The 17229-nt window shown below is 36.5% G+C and overlaps 1 protein-coding gene across 1 annotated transcript in view; it reads left to right on the top strand.

Moving 5' to 3' along the window:
• PITPNC1 (phosphatidylinositol transfer protein cytoplasmic 1) overlaps positions 1 to 14277 on the top strand; it is a 142133-nt gene extending 127856 nt beyond the window's left edge. Inside the window, exons 8-9 of the mRNA XM_088138275.1 lie at positions 2006 to 2069; positions 9491 to 14277. Of these exons, the coding sequence (XP_087994401.1) occupies positions 2006 to 2069; positions 9491 to 9750 (324 nt within the window). The 3' untranslated portion in view covers positions 9751 to 14277. The remainder of the gene's footprint in view (positions 1 to 2005; positions 2070 to 9490) is intronic.
• Positions 14278 to 17229: the final 2952 nt, after the last annotated feature.

The following is a 17229-nucleotide window of genomic DNA, read 5'->3' as shown; positions in this document are numbered from 1 at the left end:
ACAAGTCCTTAGCTATGTGTTTACTTGCTAATGTAATCTGCTTGTAATTTATGTCCTCAAATTCTGCACATTTTTTGGCTTATTTTAGATTCAAGGTCTGAAACAGATGAAGAAGAACAAAATGGGGAAGGAAGTTCTGCAGAATATAAGAGAATATGGATGTTATTTTCATGGAATGCAGAACTATTTCTTAGATGATTTGCATCTAAGTGATTCTACATGGGGTCCAGATAAATCTACCCTGGTGATAAATAGCTTTTCCATGTTTCAGAGACAGTGGAACTCACTCTCTATGAATTATGCCCCCATTCTTGACTTGCTTTTTGGAGATGACTTGTTGCCTGGAGTATAAATACTATATTTTAATACCCCCCTCCCCCAAGATTTAGAAGCAGAACTAAATATATTATGAATCATGTTGCTTTGCTTTAAACAGAAATATTTAACACAAAGAAAAACATTTTACCCCATTTATTATCAGTATGTATGTTAGTATATATGTATACTATTTTATGTTCCTGGGATTCAGTAGAAGAGAATGCAATGCATGCTGTTGGTTTATGAGCCATCCATCAAAGGTTTGCTGCTGCCATGTCCTTAGTTCTTTTGTACTCACTGTCGTACAAGCCAGGAACACATTTTTCCACCTAGCTACTCAAAGACAATGTGCATTTCTTAGCGGCACAAACCTTGCTCCCTTTACTACTTGCTATTCTCAGGAGTTATCATTCCCCAATATGTGAGAGTTGGGAAAGTAGGCTAATATAAGTCTGTTGAGGAGGTGTCCAGTTCTAGCCACAAAGGCACCCACCAGCTGCACCTAAGATGCTGGGAGAATTGTCCAGGGCTTGCAGAGAAGGCCTTTTCCAGTAAGAGGCCAGGAAAATCAAGTGGACCCCCACCAGACCAGGTGAGGGCAACCCTCCGTCCATATGGATCCCCATACTTTTTTGACACCTTCCTAACCTTCCCGTGGTGGCAAACTCTTGAATGGCAGAGCCATAATTATCCCTTTTTTCCCAAAACCAATAATAAAATAGGGGACTTAAGCCTCTGATAGTTTTAAAGCACCAGTTTTACAGAATCTCTCAAGCCCTAAACAATGCAAAGGGGTGGAGGTGGTAAAATCTGGTGGTGCCCTCTAATGCAGGGTTCCTCAACCTTGGCGACTTGAAGATGTGTGGACTTCAACTCCCAGAATTCCCCAGCCAGCCATGCTGGGGAATTCTGGGAGTTGAAGTCCACACATCTTCAAGTCACCAAGGTTGAGGAACCCTGCTCTAATGGCTTCAGCTTGTTACCTCCTTGCCCTTTGTGGCTCTTGAAGATGAAAATGATTGGTTGAAAAAGTGTGATCCTCACTTCAAAAAGCTTGCCACTTGGTTCTAGTTCTCAGAGCTCTCTTAGGCTGCCAGCAATCAAACCCTTCAAGAACCTGGGAAAGAATGTTCTCATGTTATTGGCATTGTTAAAGCAGAGCTCCTCTTGCTGTTGTTGCCCCTTCCCAGGGACAGTACCCTAAAGAAAGGATAAAATATTTGTCAGGAATTTTAAGGGTGGGGAAAAACATCAAAAGGAAGACAAAGACCAGACCAGTCCACCTGACTTGCCAATTGTAAGCAGTTTGGGCAACTGCTGGAAAGCTAAAGTCACATGGCTATGAAAGGCAAATTAAAAGTGGGATTCCCAGAAGCAGAGATAGACTTGGGCAACTGACCCTGGGACAAAACCACAGAGGGACAGCCAGGTGAGATACTGTACAGTAAAAAGGAATCCCCTGCTCCAGCTTAAGTGTAGGGAATAACATTACTGTACTCTCCAGTCCTGTATTTCATGGTTTTCTTTCATTAGTAATTTGGTAACAGTTCTTGGAGGTCTCTGAAGACCATCCCTAAGGCATTCAGAGATCATAAATGAACCTGATTCCTCCTGTTATGTACCTCTACCACAAATGATCATTTCTGGCTATTGTCCTCTCAGTCTTTTAACCTTTCTTAATTTCTAGGTGGTCAAAGACATACTGCTAATTGGCCATCGACAGGCATTTGCATGGGTGGATGAGTGGTATGGTAAGTCATGTTTTTGTAATAGAACTATTTCAGGCAGTGTATACCATGTGACCCGCTTATTTTTATTCTAGTTGTCTTCATTAAAATAGTCAACACGAAGGAGAGCATGTTCTGTTCTTCAGACAAAATTGCTAAGAGAATGTTTGAATGTTTATAGTTGCTTGCAGGAAATGTTTGCAGCTCTGGGTACAATCCTGCAGCAGTGCTGACGTCATAATGTTATTAAATGTGTACTTTAGGATCTGAAACGCTAACTAGCAGGTTTAATTTTAATTAAGTTCTAAATCTGTCTGGTTCAAATATAACATAGAGCCTGGTTTAAAGACTAGTAGCAAACCACAATTTGTGATAATAAAACCAGAGTTTGAATTTCAGAGCCAGTGTGATGGAATGGCTAAGATGTCGTCCTAGGGTTACTTTCAAGTCTATCCTCAATCATGGAAACTCACTAGATGATTTTCAGCCAATCAGTCTCTCAACTAATCTATCTAAGACTAGTTTTGTTCATAAAATGAAGGGAGATACCAATATAAGTTGCCTTGAGTGCTTGGAGAGAATGTGAAATAGAAATAATTAATTATGTTAGGATTATCCTTGCCAAGCAACAATTCTGCAGAAGTTTCCACAGACAAAATTGAGACAGGCAATTTTCCACAGACAAAATTGAGACAGGCAAAACATTCAGCTTGATGGCTTTCTTCCAAACTCCAAACCATAATTCTGTATTGTGTCTGCCCTGGTTCATGTTAACTTCTGTATTGAGTAAAGGCATTCATAGATCAGAAAAATGTATCAAGTTGAGAATTATGAAATGAGTGAACAAACCTCATTCAACAGATCCAATTTAAATCTATTGATTTGGTTGCAGCAAATGGTAAATATAAATATACATGGATAAAAATACAATAAACAAATTAAATAAATAAGCTTTAAACTAATATATATAGAGATAACAACCATAAAAATTAGTTTATATCTATTAAATTCTAAACACCAATATCATTAATATTATTTTATATTAGATAAGCTTATTGAGTTTTTCTTTAATGAAAAAAAACGTTATTCATTGTAATAAATATTTGGAATCAATTGATCAACTCCCTATTTGTCTAAAAGTAACTTAGAAAACATGGAACAGGGAAAGGAGAGTCAAATGAGTTTGGCTATTAGGAATATTGACATTTTGGTCCATTAAATGCACTGTGATCAATTCTAGGACTTATTCAAATTTATAACTCAGCCTCCCAACCAGCCTCCAGTATCCAGATCTGAACCAGTTTTCGAAGATTAAAATCTTCATTTAGATAAAAGGATAAGAAATCATTAAAAGGAAATATCACTGGTGTTTGGTTTCTACCATGAGAGTAGATTTCCACTGGCCACGTCCATGTTTTGCCATTTGACATGAATGTCTTGATGCATTTCCCCAAACTGTATTTTGCTTCAGCTTTTATGAAAAGTAGCAGGTTTCCCATTTCCCATAACTGGCCTTCCCGTGATTATCAAACTACTTAAGCAGGATTGGAGGATCAAATGGTGCTAGTAATTTTCTGACAGGCAGATGAAAGCTTTTCCCCCCAAATAATTTTGTGTACAGTCTTTGAGAACCATGAGCACTGCAGTGGGTATGTACCTTCTGGCGCACCTACATTTTCCTGATAACTCTGTATTTGGATTGTTATTGCTGATTAATGGTAAATTAATGTATATAGAATTAGGATTTTTTAAATCTTTGGTTTGGAAAAATTTGTTATAGAAGTAATACATGAGATGGCTCTTTCAAGTACATAATGATGACCAACCTTCAGCATTTCTTATATGCTGGAAGTATATGTTCCCTAGGGGTATCAAATGAATTCCCAGGACTAATGTAGAACTGCTCAGGATATAATTTATTTTTTAATATGTATTTTGTTGATGCAAGGGCTTCACCCTCTAATTGCAGACTAATCCTCAGTTCTAAACTTGTTTACAAAGAAGTGTTGCCATGATTTTAGTGGGACTTACTTCCCTGTAGATATGTGTAAGATTGTTGACTAATATGCAGTCAGCTTTGCCGTAAGACAGCATTATTGCATTAACTTGAAAGTTGCTAATGAAGAGCATGAACACTGCTTGGCAGAAGTGCTTCTGATCACGCTGGTTCCATTGCTTATAAGCTTCTTTGATCAGTGCTTTTTAATGCCCTTAATTTTAAGTGAGAAAAAAAAAGCAAAACATGATGATACTACATGAATCATATAAATATTAATGGAAAGTACTATGAAAACTTAAATACTAGAGTGTGCTAAGACAGGAATGTGCTAAAAGAATAAAATGTAATGCCGTGTACTGCAATATAAGAGCACTCTTTCCTCCAAAGAAGAGAATAAAAATTCCCAACCAGTAGAATTTGATGTGCGCATGTTCTTGTAGATATATTGAATATGCCCACATAATCATATTCCCACTGCTGAGGGAGAACTGGATTGTGTATAATTCTACTGGATAGTCTTATAATAAAAAATGAAGATATACTGATGGTAGCTTGACTTTCAAAGCATGTAAAATTTTCAATTAATCTATTATTCACTAGTACTCTGCAGTTAATCTATATGACTTAATACCTTCTACAATCTAAGCCAGGTAGTGTTTAAACAATTTAATATATTGATAGGGAGCATAATGTTATTTAAAGTAATGCTCTAGAATTTTGTTGGAAAGTTCCTGACAAGGTAAGTAGATTCTTCTTTAATCCTTCCTCTTTTTTTCCCCAGGAAATCTTCTAAATTTATTTTAGAAGATGTGTGCCTGTGGCAAAGCCTGCACCCTGCACTTTCTTGCCTAGCTCACTTCACAGAAATAACCACTTTCCAAATCCCTATACTGTGATTCTTTTTAACTGATCCTTCTTATACTTACATTCCTTGGCTGGTTTATCTAGCTGTTTGCCTACTGATACCAAAGTTGGCTTCCTGCTTTGTGGCTTTTGCTAGGAAGGGATTTTGCCCCAGATTCTTCCTTTTATTAAAAATTGAGATTGAATTAATAGAAGATCCCATCATCTTGAACTTTTTTCAGATATGACTTTGGAGGATGTTCGGGAATATGAGAAAAATATGCATGAAAAAACGAACATTAAAGTGTGCAATCAACATTCATCTCCTGTGGATGAAATAGAGAGCCATGCCAAAGGAAGTGTATGTAGTGCCTTTAAAAATATTGCCCACCATCTCCTAATGCAAACAAGGAATAAAAGTGCTGAGCTTTAGGAGATTGCTATGGGAGTAGGCCTGATCACTGCAACTGTATGCCTTTTGTATGCCATTTTCCCACTGAAGTTCTGGAAGGATCAACATAAGGTTGAAAAAGTTTTTGCAAGCATGTGTATCTTGGTGGGTAGGCTCAGAGTAGAAATCTAAGACATACATGTATTTCCATGTATAGTCTTCCCTTAAAAATTGGGTCGTTCTTGTGTTCTGAGCCAGCTGGGCACAGGCACGGATGTCTTGTTTCCCTGTGATGCCTTCAGAGCATTTCTTTTCTCTTTTGTCAAAACAGTGTCTCATACTTTTTTTTAAAAAGGGGATTTTTTTTTAATTTTTAAAGGGATCTCAAGGTGTATGTGTTTGAAATAGCACAAGAAACCAGTGCTCATTTGAATGAATGTTCTGCTAAGCTTTAAAAAATAGACATGACAAAGTAAATGCATCTGAGTTGTTGATCACATCTATCCTTGAGTTTTGAATCAAAAATAAACCCAGGGGATGATGAACTGCATGTCGGTACACATCTTTAGCTGCACTGAGCTATCTCCAAGGAAAATTAAATTGTCACATTAGAGTTAACTGAATGTATCATGTGGCAGTTTTATTTCTGTTCTCTATGCCTATCGATGGAGGGCTGTATAAAACCTGGAACAATCCTTTTTATCAATGGCTGTGATCTGTTAGATCAGACTCAGGCAATCAATACTCCAATGCTATAGTTTTCTTCAGAAATAGATAATATCCTGGTTCATAATGCTAAGCCAGGACTTCTTTAAATTGTGGTTTATTGAACACGCTGTAGTGGTCTGGTTTGTTGCATATAATGCTAAGGCATAATGGATGGGTTCATTCTTCATGCCATGCTAAGAAAAGATAAGCCATGTAATGATTTTGTTATGTGCAAAGCAGGCTATTATTTTATGCAAGTGGACAATATCATTTTCTCATTTCATTAAAATTATTGCATATTTTTGTACAAAAGAGATTCAGGATGGTTACATCTCTGGAATGGTATAAAGAACTACAGCTTATTTCACTCAAGTAGCAGTAATCAAATAGGAAAAGAAAAGGAGAACCATGGAGCTGCTGCTTTTATCTCCAAGGAATAAAGCTGAGAACAGTAAGCTCTCCCTTGAGTCAAGCTCAGTTCTGGATGACTTCATGGATAAGTTTCTTGGCAACAGTATGGAAGCATTTTGCCAATACCTTCTTCAGAGATTTTTTTAACCATCCATTAAGTTTTTCTTATACTCCCCAATCCATAAACTAACCAGGTCTAACTTTGTTTACTTTTTGGAAATCTAATAGCTAGATGCTACCACCCAGCTGGATACTTTAGGAAGAGAAAAAGAATAAATAGTTTGACAGCAATAGGAATTCATGCAAAAGACAAAATTTCACATTGAATAAGAGTATACCCCCCATGTTCTTTTTTTACATATTAAGATCATAGGTGTGAAAATTCTCACATGGTCAAAAGTAGATCAGGCTGTTATCAGAACTAGAAACAGATGGAAACTATATTTCCTGCCCAAAAGAGAATGCCTTCTAGCCGTTGACATAGAGTGGGTGGGAAAAACAGGGGTGAGAAATTTGAATGTTGATTTTGGTAGAAATATTCAATACACAAGAGTCACTGGAATTCTTTCATAATATCTTCACAGTTTTGTTACAATAAATCTACATATCTGAGCCTTCATGTCCTGGAAAATATATTCTTGTAGTGTTTTATCTTGTCAGCGAAGATTAAATAAATAAATAAATAGCAATAAATAAATAATAAAACCAGCCTGACAGTAGGTTTCAATTTCCATGTTTCTCTGTTGCCTTTGCTATCCAATTGTTTGACATCACTTCAGCCATTCATGCAAGTTATTGGGGAACCACATAATACTGATATCAGTATCAATTGCTCTTTTCCAATCTTTTGCAATATTCATCCCCCAGAAGTGACGAGTAGGAACTTAAAACTTGACTAATTGGATTTTGACTGAGTAGATGGTTTCAAGAGGCTCTTAACAACCATTTGTTTGGTATTTGTGTTTGACCTTCTTTTAGCTTCCTTCGTAGGAACCCATGCTCCCTGCAGGAAAGTTGAAACTCAAAGAAAGGTGGGGTTTCTTGTGATTAAGAAACTCTTTCCTGGTATTCAAAACATTAACCTGAATCTGGTATGAAGTGTTCAAACCTCAAATGACCTTTTGCTGAACCCATCTTGCCTCTTGAGTTGGTAGAAGGAAATAACCAAGGACATATTACTCTATGAAGTTTCCATTGGAGGAACGGACACTATAACGAAGTAGCTCTGCCCTCTGGTGGAATTATTCAGTAGGATTGTAATATTTTATATACCTGAATGAAAATCCAAGATCTTTCATTGTTAGGGTAAAGAATCTGATTGGGTTGCACTGAGCTTTCCTTATAGCCATAATTAAGCGGTGCAGTTCTTTCGGTTGGATTATATCTAACAACTGAATTCTAACAATTCAGGATCGTTGTCAGTGTGTCAGAAAAAAAGCCACTATATATTTTTCAACCAATTTTAACTTGCAGTGGGCTCTATTCATTTGCTGCTCTCGCTGAGCTCCTTGTCATGTTAGGAGCTAAATGTGTGTTGGCTTTTTTCAATCATACACTTAGGCTGACTTGAATTTTTTAATAATTCATTGAAGAACAACTTTTGTTGAGTTTTAAAATATTGGAGTTTTGTTTTGTAATAATCTCAACTTTTTTTCTAGTACATTTTTGATACGATACTTTTCTGTATGCATACATTACATGCCGTCATCATAAAACATGTCTTTTGAGAATAAATATATTTGTGTTTATGCGTATATATTTGTGTGTGTGCACACATGTGTGCCCAGAAAATTTCACACTGTATCTGGAAGATGACAAAATTAAAACTATTCTCCATATCTAAACTTCTCTTTGATATGAGGAATATTTTTTAAAATACATAAGAGAACTTCAAAGCATTATACCACGGGAGCCTCCATCTATATTCTACATCCTAGAAACAGATAGAACAATAAAACATAATGTTTTCTTACTGCAGTTTTTCTACTGACTTCAGAAGAGATGGAATTATTAAAAATGTCTCTTCTTGTCCTAAAAGATGGTAAGACTTTATTACGGTCATAGACCAAAGGAAAAAAAAAAAAAAGGAAAAAAAATCTCACATTGGTAAAATATTGCATAACCATTAACAATTAAGTCTCATAATAGGGCAGAATTTACCCACTGTATAGCAAAACTTAGCAGTATTTAAGGATACAGAATTGTCTTTGTTGTCTAGTGGGGAATGCCAGTAAAAGTCCTAAAAGATGTGCTATTTAGAAAAAAATATCAGCACGTGCAAATAAAAATAGGAATGCTTCAGTCATGAAATTTAACTTATATAAAAGTACTTTAAACTCTCTCACATTTTTATCTTAATCTGTATTTAGAATGGCATTAACTGTCTGCTGGTGGAACGATAACTGCAAGTAGCTGCCTCTTTGAAATATTCCCATATATCCTAACTTTTTTTTTTTCAGAGGCTTGAAGGCAATAACTCCAGAGCAAATGAAGGAACAGGCAGGCAGCAGAGAATTGAAACCAGACTTATTGCACACGAAAACCATTGCATAATGTCGGATGCAGCCCACTGGATATATGTCAGTGGCTATATTATAACTCATTGATAAGGAAGTCCTGTTAATGGTTTTCCAGAATGATCAGAGAGCTCTACAGGATGCATGATGACCCAGAACAAGTTAGAATGATCGCTAGATTATTAGCTGAAACAAAGGATCCAGTTAATCTATGATCGTTTGTTTCGGCTTTCGTTTATGATTTTTATCCTTGTTTGAGTGAAACCAGATAAAAACATAACTCTGGAAAGAAACAAATGTCTTTCTCTCATGTGATCCCATCACGAGAAATGGTTTTGTTTTGCAGTCCCAGAGTTTTCTTTGAGCAGTCAGCAACTCTACCAGTGAGATGAATGGTGTGCAAATGTGGCTCCTGAAATTTCAGCAGCACTTCTGAAATATTGGCCAAAGCATCTCTTGAGTAAATATGCACACTGACAGGAATGGCTCCTTAAAGACTACAACTTGAATAAAGCTGTGTAATGATACCAACTTGCACGGTGATTCTAACGTGTTCTTTCTTTTCTTCTCATTGAAGACATGACTATGGACGAAGTCCGAGAATTTGAACGAGCAACTCAGGAAGCCACCAACAAGAAAATTGGAATCTTCCCTCCCGCCATATCCATCTCTAATATCTCCCTTCCCTCTTCAATCCGCAGTGCTCCTTCTAGTGCTCCATCTACGCCTCTCTCCACAGACGCACCTGAATTCCTAGCAGTTCCCAAAGACCGTCCACGGAAAAAATCTGCCCCAGAAACTCTCACGCTGCCAGATCCAGATAAAAAGGCTCTCTAAACCCAGCATGGTTTTTTCCTTATGACAAGCTATGACTGACAGAATATCATTTGCAAAGTTCATGGTAGTTGTTTTATTTAAACAAATCTTATAGATCTGGAAGTATGCCTTTCCTATTCCCTCCATTCTCTTAGGCTTTCCCTGAAACTAGTTAGCTAAATGCGTGCAAGATCATAGTTCATGTGCTCTGATTCCCAAACTAAAGCTCTAAGCCATACGACAGATGTTGCTATCAACCCAGAATGAAGTAGCTTGTAAAGGCAAAAGCAATCTCTTCTAGTGATTGCTGCCAACAGAAGATGTAGAATTGCAGTGTTTATGACTGGAGAGGTTACAAGGATTTCATAAAGCTAGCGAGGACATCCTGAGAGAATGAGGTTCTCCTTAGCTACAGGTTCAGATCACATTTCTCATTTCAAGCCATTATCTCTCTATTTCTGAAATCCTTTTTTACTCTCAGGCCGAACGCACCTTAAAGTAAACTTTGGAACTGCTGACTCACTGATCAACACTTGAATACCAACAGATTCAGATTCCTTTTTACATAATACAACTCAGGATTTCGGGTGTAGTTAATGCACACTTTAAGCTCTTCAAAAATTAAAGAGCCAATGTGCTCTAGCTTTGTCTTAAATTATCGTAATCATTTTGAGACCCTTGAACTATTTGTAACTTGCACAAAATTTTTAACTCCTTTTTATCATGTGCTGTTGTAAAACTTTTCTGTGTTGGTTTTGGAGAACTGAGACCTACTGCAGGAAGAAAAAATGGAAACACAAATAAATAGGCTACAGAGCCCAAATGGGACAAATACATCCCAAGAAACAATGCCATTATTAATTCATAATTCAGTTTTTGATTCAGGCCTTCTGAGTTCCTATGAAATTAATGAAAGTCCTGATTGAAAACCCTGTTCAAAACAAGAAAAGTTCAGTCCATTTTTTGCAACATTGTGAGCAGTCATCAATCTATTCTGTGACTGGAATTTTTGCAGAGGGTAGCCATGTTGGCCTGTTAAAACAAAAGCAAGAGATTATAGCATTAAAAAATGCCATAATAACATGTGTTAGACTTATGGTGCAGATTCTTTTTTCTCAGTCTAAAAATCCTGTATATATCTATCTATCTATAAAATAAATACTGAATGTGTTGTAAGGCTGAGCCATGAATAAAATTAAGAAAGAAAAGGCTGGGGAGAGCCAAACAGATTTTTTAAAAGGTGGGTCTGCCAGGAAGTCTTTAGCGTGTTCAAGAGGGTGAGACTCATGCATGGTCCAGCAAGCAGTACTTTTTTTCAACTGCTTCACCTGTTATTATTACCTCCTTTGAATTCAGGCACCTGAATTCAAAGTGGAAAGGGAAACATGGTGTACTTTTGCTACAGTTGACAGTTGATCATGAGTCCTTGTTTAAGAGCAAAAAAGTTATGTGGGAATCTTCTAAAGCTTCTTCCAGAAACAAAACAACTTGCCAGCTTCCTGAGCTCCTTTGGTTGTACTCTTTTCCAACAATGAAAATAGAATTTAAAAGTTTTTTCTTTTGACTGTTGGTACCCCAGAAAACAGCATTAGTTGCACCCTGCCATTTAGTTTGGAGAGACAAAATATTGGCCTGTTAATTGCATCACCCTTCTGTCTCAGGAATTAAAGATACTTCCCCATATACAATTTAAGACACTTGGAATCTGTTCCTTTCCTGATAATTCATTCAGAATTTAATTTAGTTCAGTAAATTAAGTTACCAGTTAACCACATGCAAGCTAGAATCAGTTGTGAAGGTATCATAAACATATAGTGACAGTACTTCGTATTGTCAAGGGGAATATAGAAATATACATGCAGACCTCAGGGGTAAAGCTAACTTTGAATAACAGAAAATTTCTAGTAAGCACGGCAGCATGAATTTTCATATGAAAAAGTGTAGCAGACTTAAATCTCCAATTAACTCTCAAGTGACTTCTTACTTAAATTGTACATACTAAGGAGACTGTTGTTTAGGGTAGTTTTAGTCATAGAATGGTAGGGTGGGAGAGTAGAATGCACTGTGTGCATTTGAAAACTCAAAATATGTAGTAGCTCTAAGTCTGTATTAATCCCCCTACCATTTAGCTTCATGCCTTTTCTCTGTTATTATTCAAGGTATCTTATTCTATCTTGCTCAGCATTCTGAAGGTCTGTGTGACTGTTGTTAATACCTGGTTTTTTAGTATTATTACATTTCTATACAGAAATACGCCTTGAGTTTGTGGCTTTAAGTTAGCAGAAAATTATGATAATTTCTGTAGGCAATCAAGCCAATGTTGCTCTCCTATCTCCCTTTTAGAATCTTGCACAAATCTATAGGCCAAGACGTCAAAACACAGTGTTGATTTATTTTAACTATTTCACTTCTTCCTGTATTATTGTGTTACTTTGGCTTGGGAATAAGATCAGGTATTTGAATAATAGATCTTAAGAATATGCTCATTAAAAGGCTGCTTAGTGCAAAAATGAAAGGTAATAGCATGCTATGGGGAAAAAAATAGTGGACTTATCTGTGATACTTTCTGCTCTCAGTGCTGCAGCAAGAAGTATTTGTTCAATTTGATGTGCTATCAAAATTGGGTGCTTACTGAATAGACACACAAAATTTTATTCTTCTGCATGTCTAAATGATGGCTGGCACAATCCATGTCTGCCTGCTCTTTGCTTTTCCTACTTTTAGCAAGGAGTTAGCAAAAATCCAATGGATGTTTCTTCAGAATATACACTCTCATGTACCTATGCTCTTCACAAATTCTGTTACACTCCTTTGTCATACTCTGTTTTACTTCCACAGCTTTTGCCATTAGGTTAGTCATTATTCAGTTACTTTTCCTTCTTGATTTTTGTCCTCTGCTTTTAAAAAACATATTTCTGACACAAGAAAAGTAACTAAATTAAATTTCTAGCATATTTTTGGTTGCACTAATATGTCTTTTACATGGGAAAAAAGTTTGGCTGGGTTGTATTGTTGACTTGTCTGATTTAATTTGTACAGAATCTGCTGTATATTTTTAGCTGTATGTGTTTTGTGAGGATCAGACCTGTGGATGTTTATCTATTTGTTTTGTGGAACAAAGTGGCACTTTCAATAAAGTCTGGTGCAGCAAAGCAAACTGAAGTAGTATTAGGTTATTGTGCCATAATCCTGTGGCCCCTTTTTTCAGTGAGAACATTTGAGCATTGCTAAGAAGAGGAAGGAGGACTGTGTTCTGAAGCTAATCTACTGCTGGTTTTAAATTAACCTTTCCTGTCAAATAAAGCAGACTCCTGAAATTCTCTCTTTCAAGACCCAGCTTTGACCTCCTAAGCAAAAGAAGAAAAGCTTTTTTAAGCTGTATCATGAAAGTCTCAGGAAGGTTGCTCAACATTTATTATTGGAAATGCTGGTGTACTTTCATCGGATATGCTTTCCATGTACATGAATCTTTAAAAAGCCATGTACATGTGCTAGAAGTCTTCACTGGGCTTATGTTTGCTAACAATGTTTGCAAAAAAACTTGCTAAATTGCCATAAGATAAATTTGAGCCTAGCTGTTCTTCACATATGAGTGGACGTAATTGAGTTTAGATCAGTTCTTTCATATTGAATGAATAGAAACAGCCTAATCATCTTTCAGGTAGAGATTTTCAAGTTACTGCTAAAGGGCCCAACTGGAATGGTATCCTCTAGAATAGAAAAACTCTTACAAATTTTCTTACTGAAGATTTCTGTTCCATTGACAATGTTTCATTTTTTAATGAAACTTTTTAAACCTTTGTTAATGTGAAACGAAGGTTACTCCGCTGTCTTTATCTGAATAATAATAAGAGAGATGCACCTCTTTAATAACACATTGGGTGGATCCTGAGGTACCCCTATATGAACAGAAAAGGTCGAAAGATTTTGACCATCCCATAAGTTAGCTTTCCATTGGCCATGCTTAGATGAGGTTGATTGGGCCTATAGTCTAACAGAATTCCTCTCATGCAACTTTGGGTTGTGGTTTGCTGCACTGAAACTTTAGAACATGCTGTTGTTTAAAAGACATCAAATGTATGCACTTCATAGTAGATAATACATACGATGGGGAGGGTTCATGAACTCATCAGTAGGAACTCATTATTTACCATTATTCAGACTTCTATTTTCATAAAGGCTTGAAGCTAAACTAATCCCGGGGAAGGGTCTTCTTGTCTGGACAGCATAGTCTTTGAATTACAATTGTCTATGATTTTTTTAATGTTACTTCTAGAAATAAGTTTTTGTTTCATTTCTGTGACAATCTTTGTGACTTTGAGTGTTGTGTATAGTAGTGGGGTTTTCTGTTTTTTGTTTTTGGTGATAGGGTTAGTGTTACGAAGGAAGGACCAAACACTCCAAGTTATACAATACAAGGCTAAATAGAAGAATCTGAGTTTCATAGTTTCCATACATACATAATTGTTGCTTTTTCAGTTATTTATTATTGTTTTTAAAACTGCCTTTTCTTACATTCTGTTGTAAATAAACTACAAGCAATCTTCTTTCCAAGACTGCCTTGCTTTATTTCTGAACTCATGCAATAATAAAATGCAGATCTAGCCATATTTAAGATTTTTCTTCAGCTCTAATCCATGGGATCAAACTAGGTAGGATAATACCAAATGAACTGAACATGATAGAACACACTGTGGTGGGGGAAGGGTGAGCCTCTGAATGATGGATAAGAAGATAGTAGGGTTTCCAGTGGAAGAGCCATGATGGTCTTTTGCTGTTTTTGAATACCTCAAAGTCCAACAAATGCACAAACTTTCATCAAAGGTTTATTGGAATGAGTAGCATATCAATGTATAAATAAATAGCTTCATCAGATGCATGCATCTGATTAAATGAATTGCAGTCAGTTCACTAATAGGCTTTTAAGGTATAACAAGACACGTTTCGTTTGTGTGAACAAAAGTTTCAAGGTAGTGCTGGTTGGTGTTGGACTAGGCCCAGAGAGACCCAGGCTGAAGTTAATTCTCAACCATGGAAGCTCCCTGGGAGAATTTGGTCAGTTGCGCGCAAGCCAACCTACCTCACAGCATTGTTGGTTGTGGAGAAAAATTGGAGAGGGAAATGCCACATATGACTCCTCCACCCCTCCCCTCCCCTCCCTCCTTCCTTATAAAACATTGAGAAATGTAGAATTTATTCATTTGTAAAACAAATGAAGAAAGTAATTCCCATGTTATTATGGTTACATAATAGCTAGCAGTTGTCAAGAAGTTGTCACATTGTGAGTGCAAGATCTAGGCAATTGGAAGGCTTCCTATAGTGTTCTGTATGTATAATTAATGGGATTCGGAGATGAAGACATTGGGTTAATTCTGCAGTCAGTTAAGGCTAAGTCATAAAGATTTATGTAGGATGGTTTGCTTCAGTTTACTTACCCCATATGGTCACTGGTCATTTGTAATGTAAATCAAAGGAGTGAGAATGATTCATAAGTTTAGATAAGTTGAATGTATAAAAAACTATCTTACGCTAAGTAAGACCTTTGATCCCTCTGTTACTGAGTAGTCCAGGAATAAGGACCTTTTCACTACAAGCTTTTTAGTTTTTTAATTTGAGATGCAAAGGCCTGAACTTGGAATTTTCTGCATAGAAGGAATGTGCTGGGTCACTGCACTCTGATGTTTTTGTCAGGAAATCCTTTTATGTGGTTTATAATTTACAGCTTCTTCCCTCCAGTTCCTTTTTTGTATAAAATACACTGTTTACATAAAGGTTTGTGCTACCCTGTTCATGCTGACTGGAGCTGATGGAATGAAGGCTGTTGGAGGTCACTTTATTACCATCGGTGTCTCTATTGCCTTACCACTCTAGTAACATTAATAGACTAACCTTTTGGACTGTGGTGCATAATAATTAAAACCACAATACATTAAAAACAAAGCAATCTCAGTTTAAAAAACAGCTAGTCAATTTAAAATAGTAGTAACAGGAATCAGCACAAATAGAAGAAGTCCAGAGGAAACCACTCATCAAAATCTAACATGACTATCATAAAAAACTCATATGTAAATTAAAAAAGAAAGGAGCCATGCAGGAGGTCCTATTCCAAGTCCTATAACTTTACATCTAGAACCTTCAGGGAGAATGGAGCTTCATCCAGAACATGCTGGATCTATTTGGATCAGTATTCCTGTTGTTCAAATACATCTCTGTTTAAACTTGTGACAAAACTAGACATGACAAAACTAGATATTTACTTCCCCATTCAAATAAACAGAGGAGACTGTATACATTTTACATTGAAAGCTGATTCCATATGACAGGGACTGCACTTTCTCCTTTCCTCTGCCTTAATTTCCTTTGTGTCATCTGTTCAGACTTTTTTGATCCATCCAGGTTCCAAGATGCTGAGATTAGTAGGAAAAGAATTTACAGAAGAGTACTGAAGATGTTTCATGTTGTCTGTAAGGCAGATTATTTCTGAAATGTGTAGATTTCTTTGATATCAAAGAAAGTTTAAGTGCCAACGAAAATCAGCAATGGTGGATGTACATTCTGGTAAATTATATAATATAAATGTATATTCTGATAAAGATGGCAATAATTGTGAATGTTTTCATCACAGGGGCACTCTCCTGAACAGAAAAAAAGTAAAATTTGTGATCCACAAGTTAAAGCTAGAACACTTATTTGAGATACCTTAAAGCAAGAATTTTGAACAAATCAATTACAGTAGTGGGTCTGTTTGACACACAATAACAGCAGTTGCCACAAAGTTGCAATCCAATATTCAACCAAACTGTGTGTTATATCTGAAAGAAAAAGGCTCACTCTGTACCTAAACAATTATTGTAACAGTTTTATTTTTAATATCCAAACACTTTATGATGATACTATAAGTCTGTTCTGAATCCAACTAAAATAAGGGGTTTGTAATAATAATATTTTTTAATAAAAATTCTTACGTTTTATCTGGTAAAGAGGCAGTAAGTTTAACTTGAAAATAATTCAGAAAAGATATGGCTTTGTATGGGCTGATCATTTCTGAAGATTTTTCTTTTATCAAATGCTGTAGAACTCATCCACATTTAAACGGAACCTCTTTGGCATGATTAACCATCCATATGGCAGTTTGAATAGCTGTGAGGAAAGTTGTTAATTCACATGGGGGATATACATAATAGATGCCATCCCCAATTCTAAGACTGTAGTCCTGAACACAACAACCTGGAAATAGGGAAGGGCAGTCCCATCATGTGGAAAATTGAAGCTGCCATCTTGGGTGGCAGATTTGGGGGATGACTGAAAGGCAAAAAAGTCACTTTTTTATTTCTCTTTAGGCCCTTCCTTGCTACCAAGCTGAAGTGCTATGTATCTGTCCTTGGGGTGACAGAAAACTAGGCCCGAAGGCATTTGTTCTCCCTGCGGCTGATATCTGTCCTGCCACTGTTTCCTCTGCTCCCAGTTACTGCCAATCACTGGACTTCCTACACAACTTGA

Source organism: Python bivittatus, unplaced genomic scaffold, assembly GCF_059951505.1.
Source record: "Python bivittatus isolate LINGU-HERP-01145 unplaced genomic scaffold, Pbiv_v1 ctg000220_np1212, whole genome shotgun sequence".
NCBI lineage: Eukaryota > Metazoa > Chordata > Lepidosauria > Squamata > Pythonidae > Python > Python bivittatus.
The sequence above is the reverse complement of the archived record's forward strand: the minus strand, read 5'-3'. Positions and strand labels throughout refer to the sequence as shown.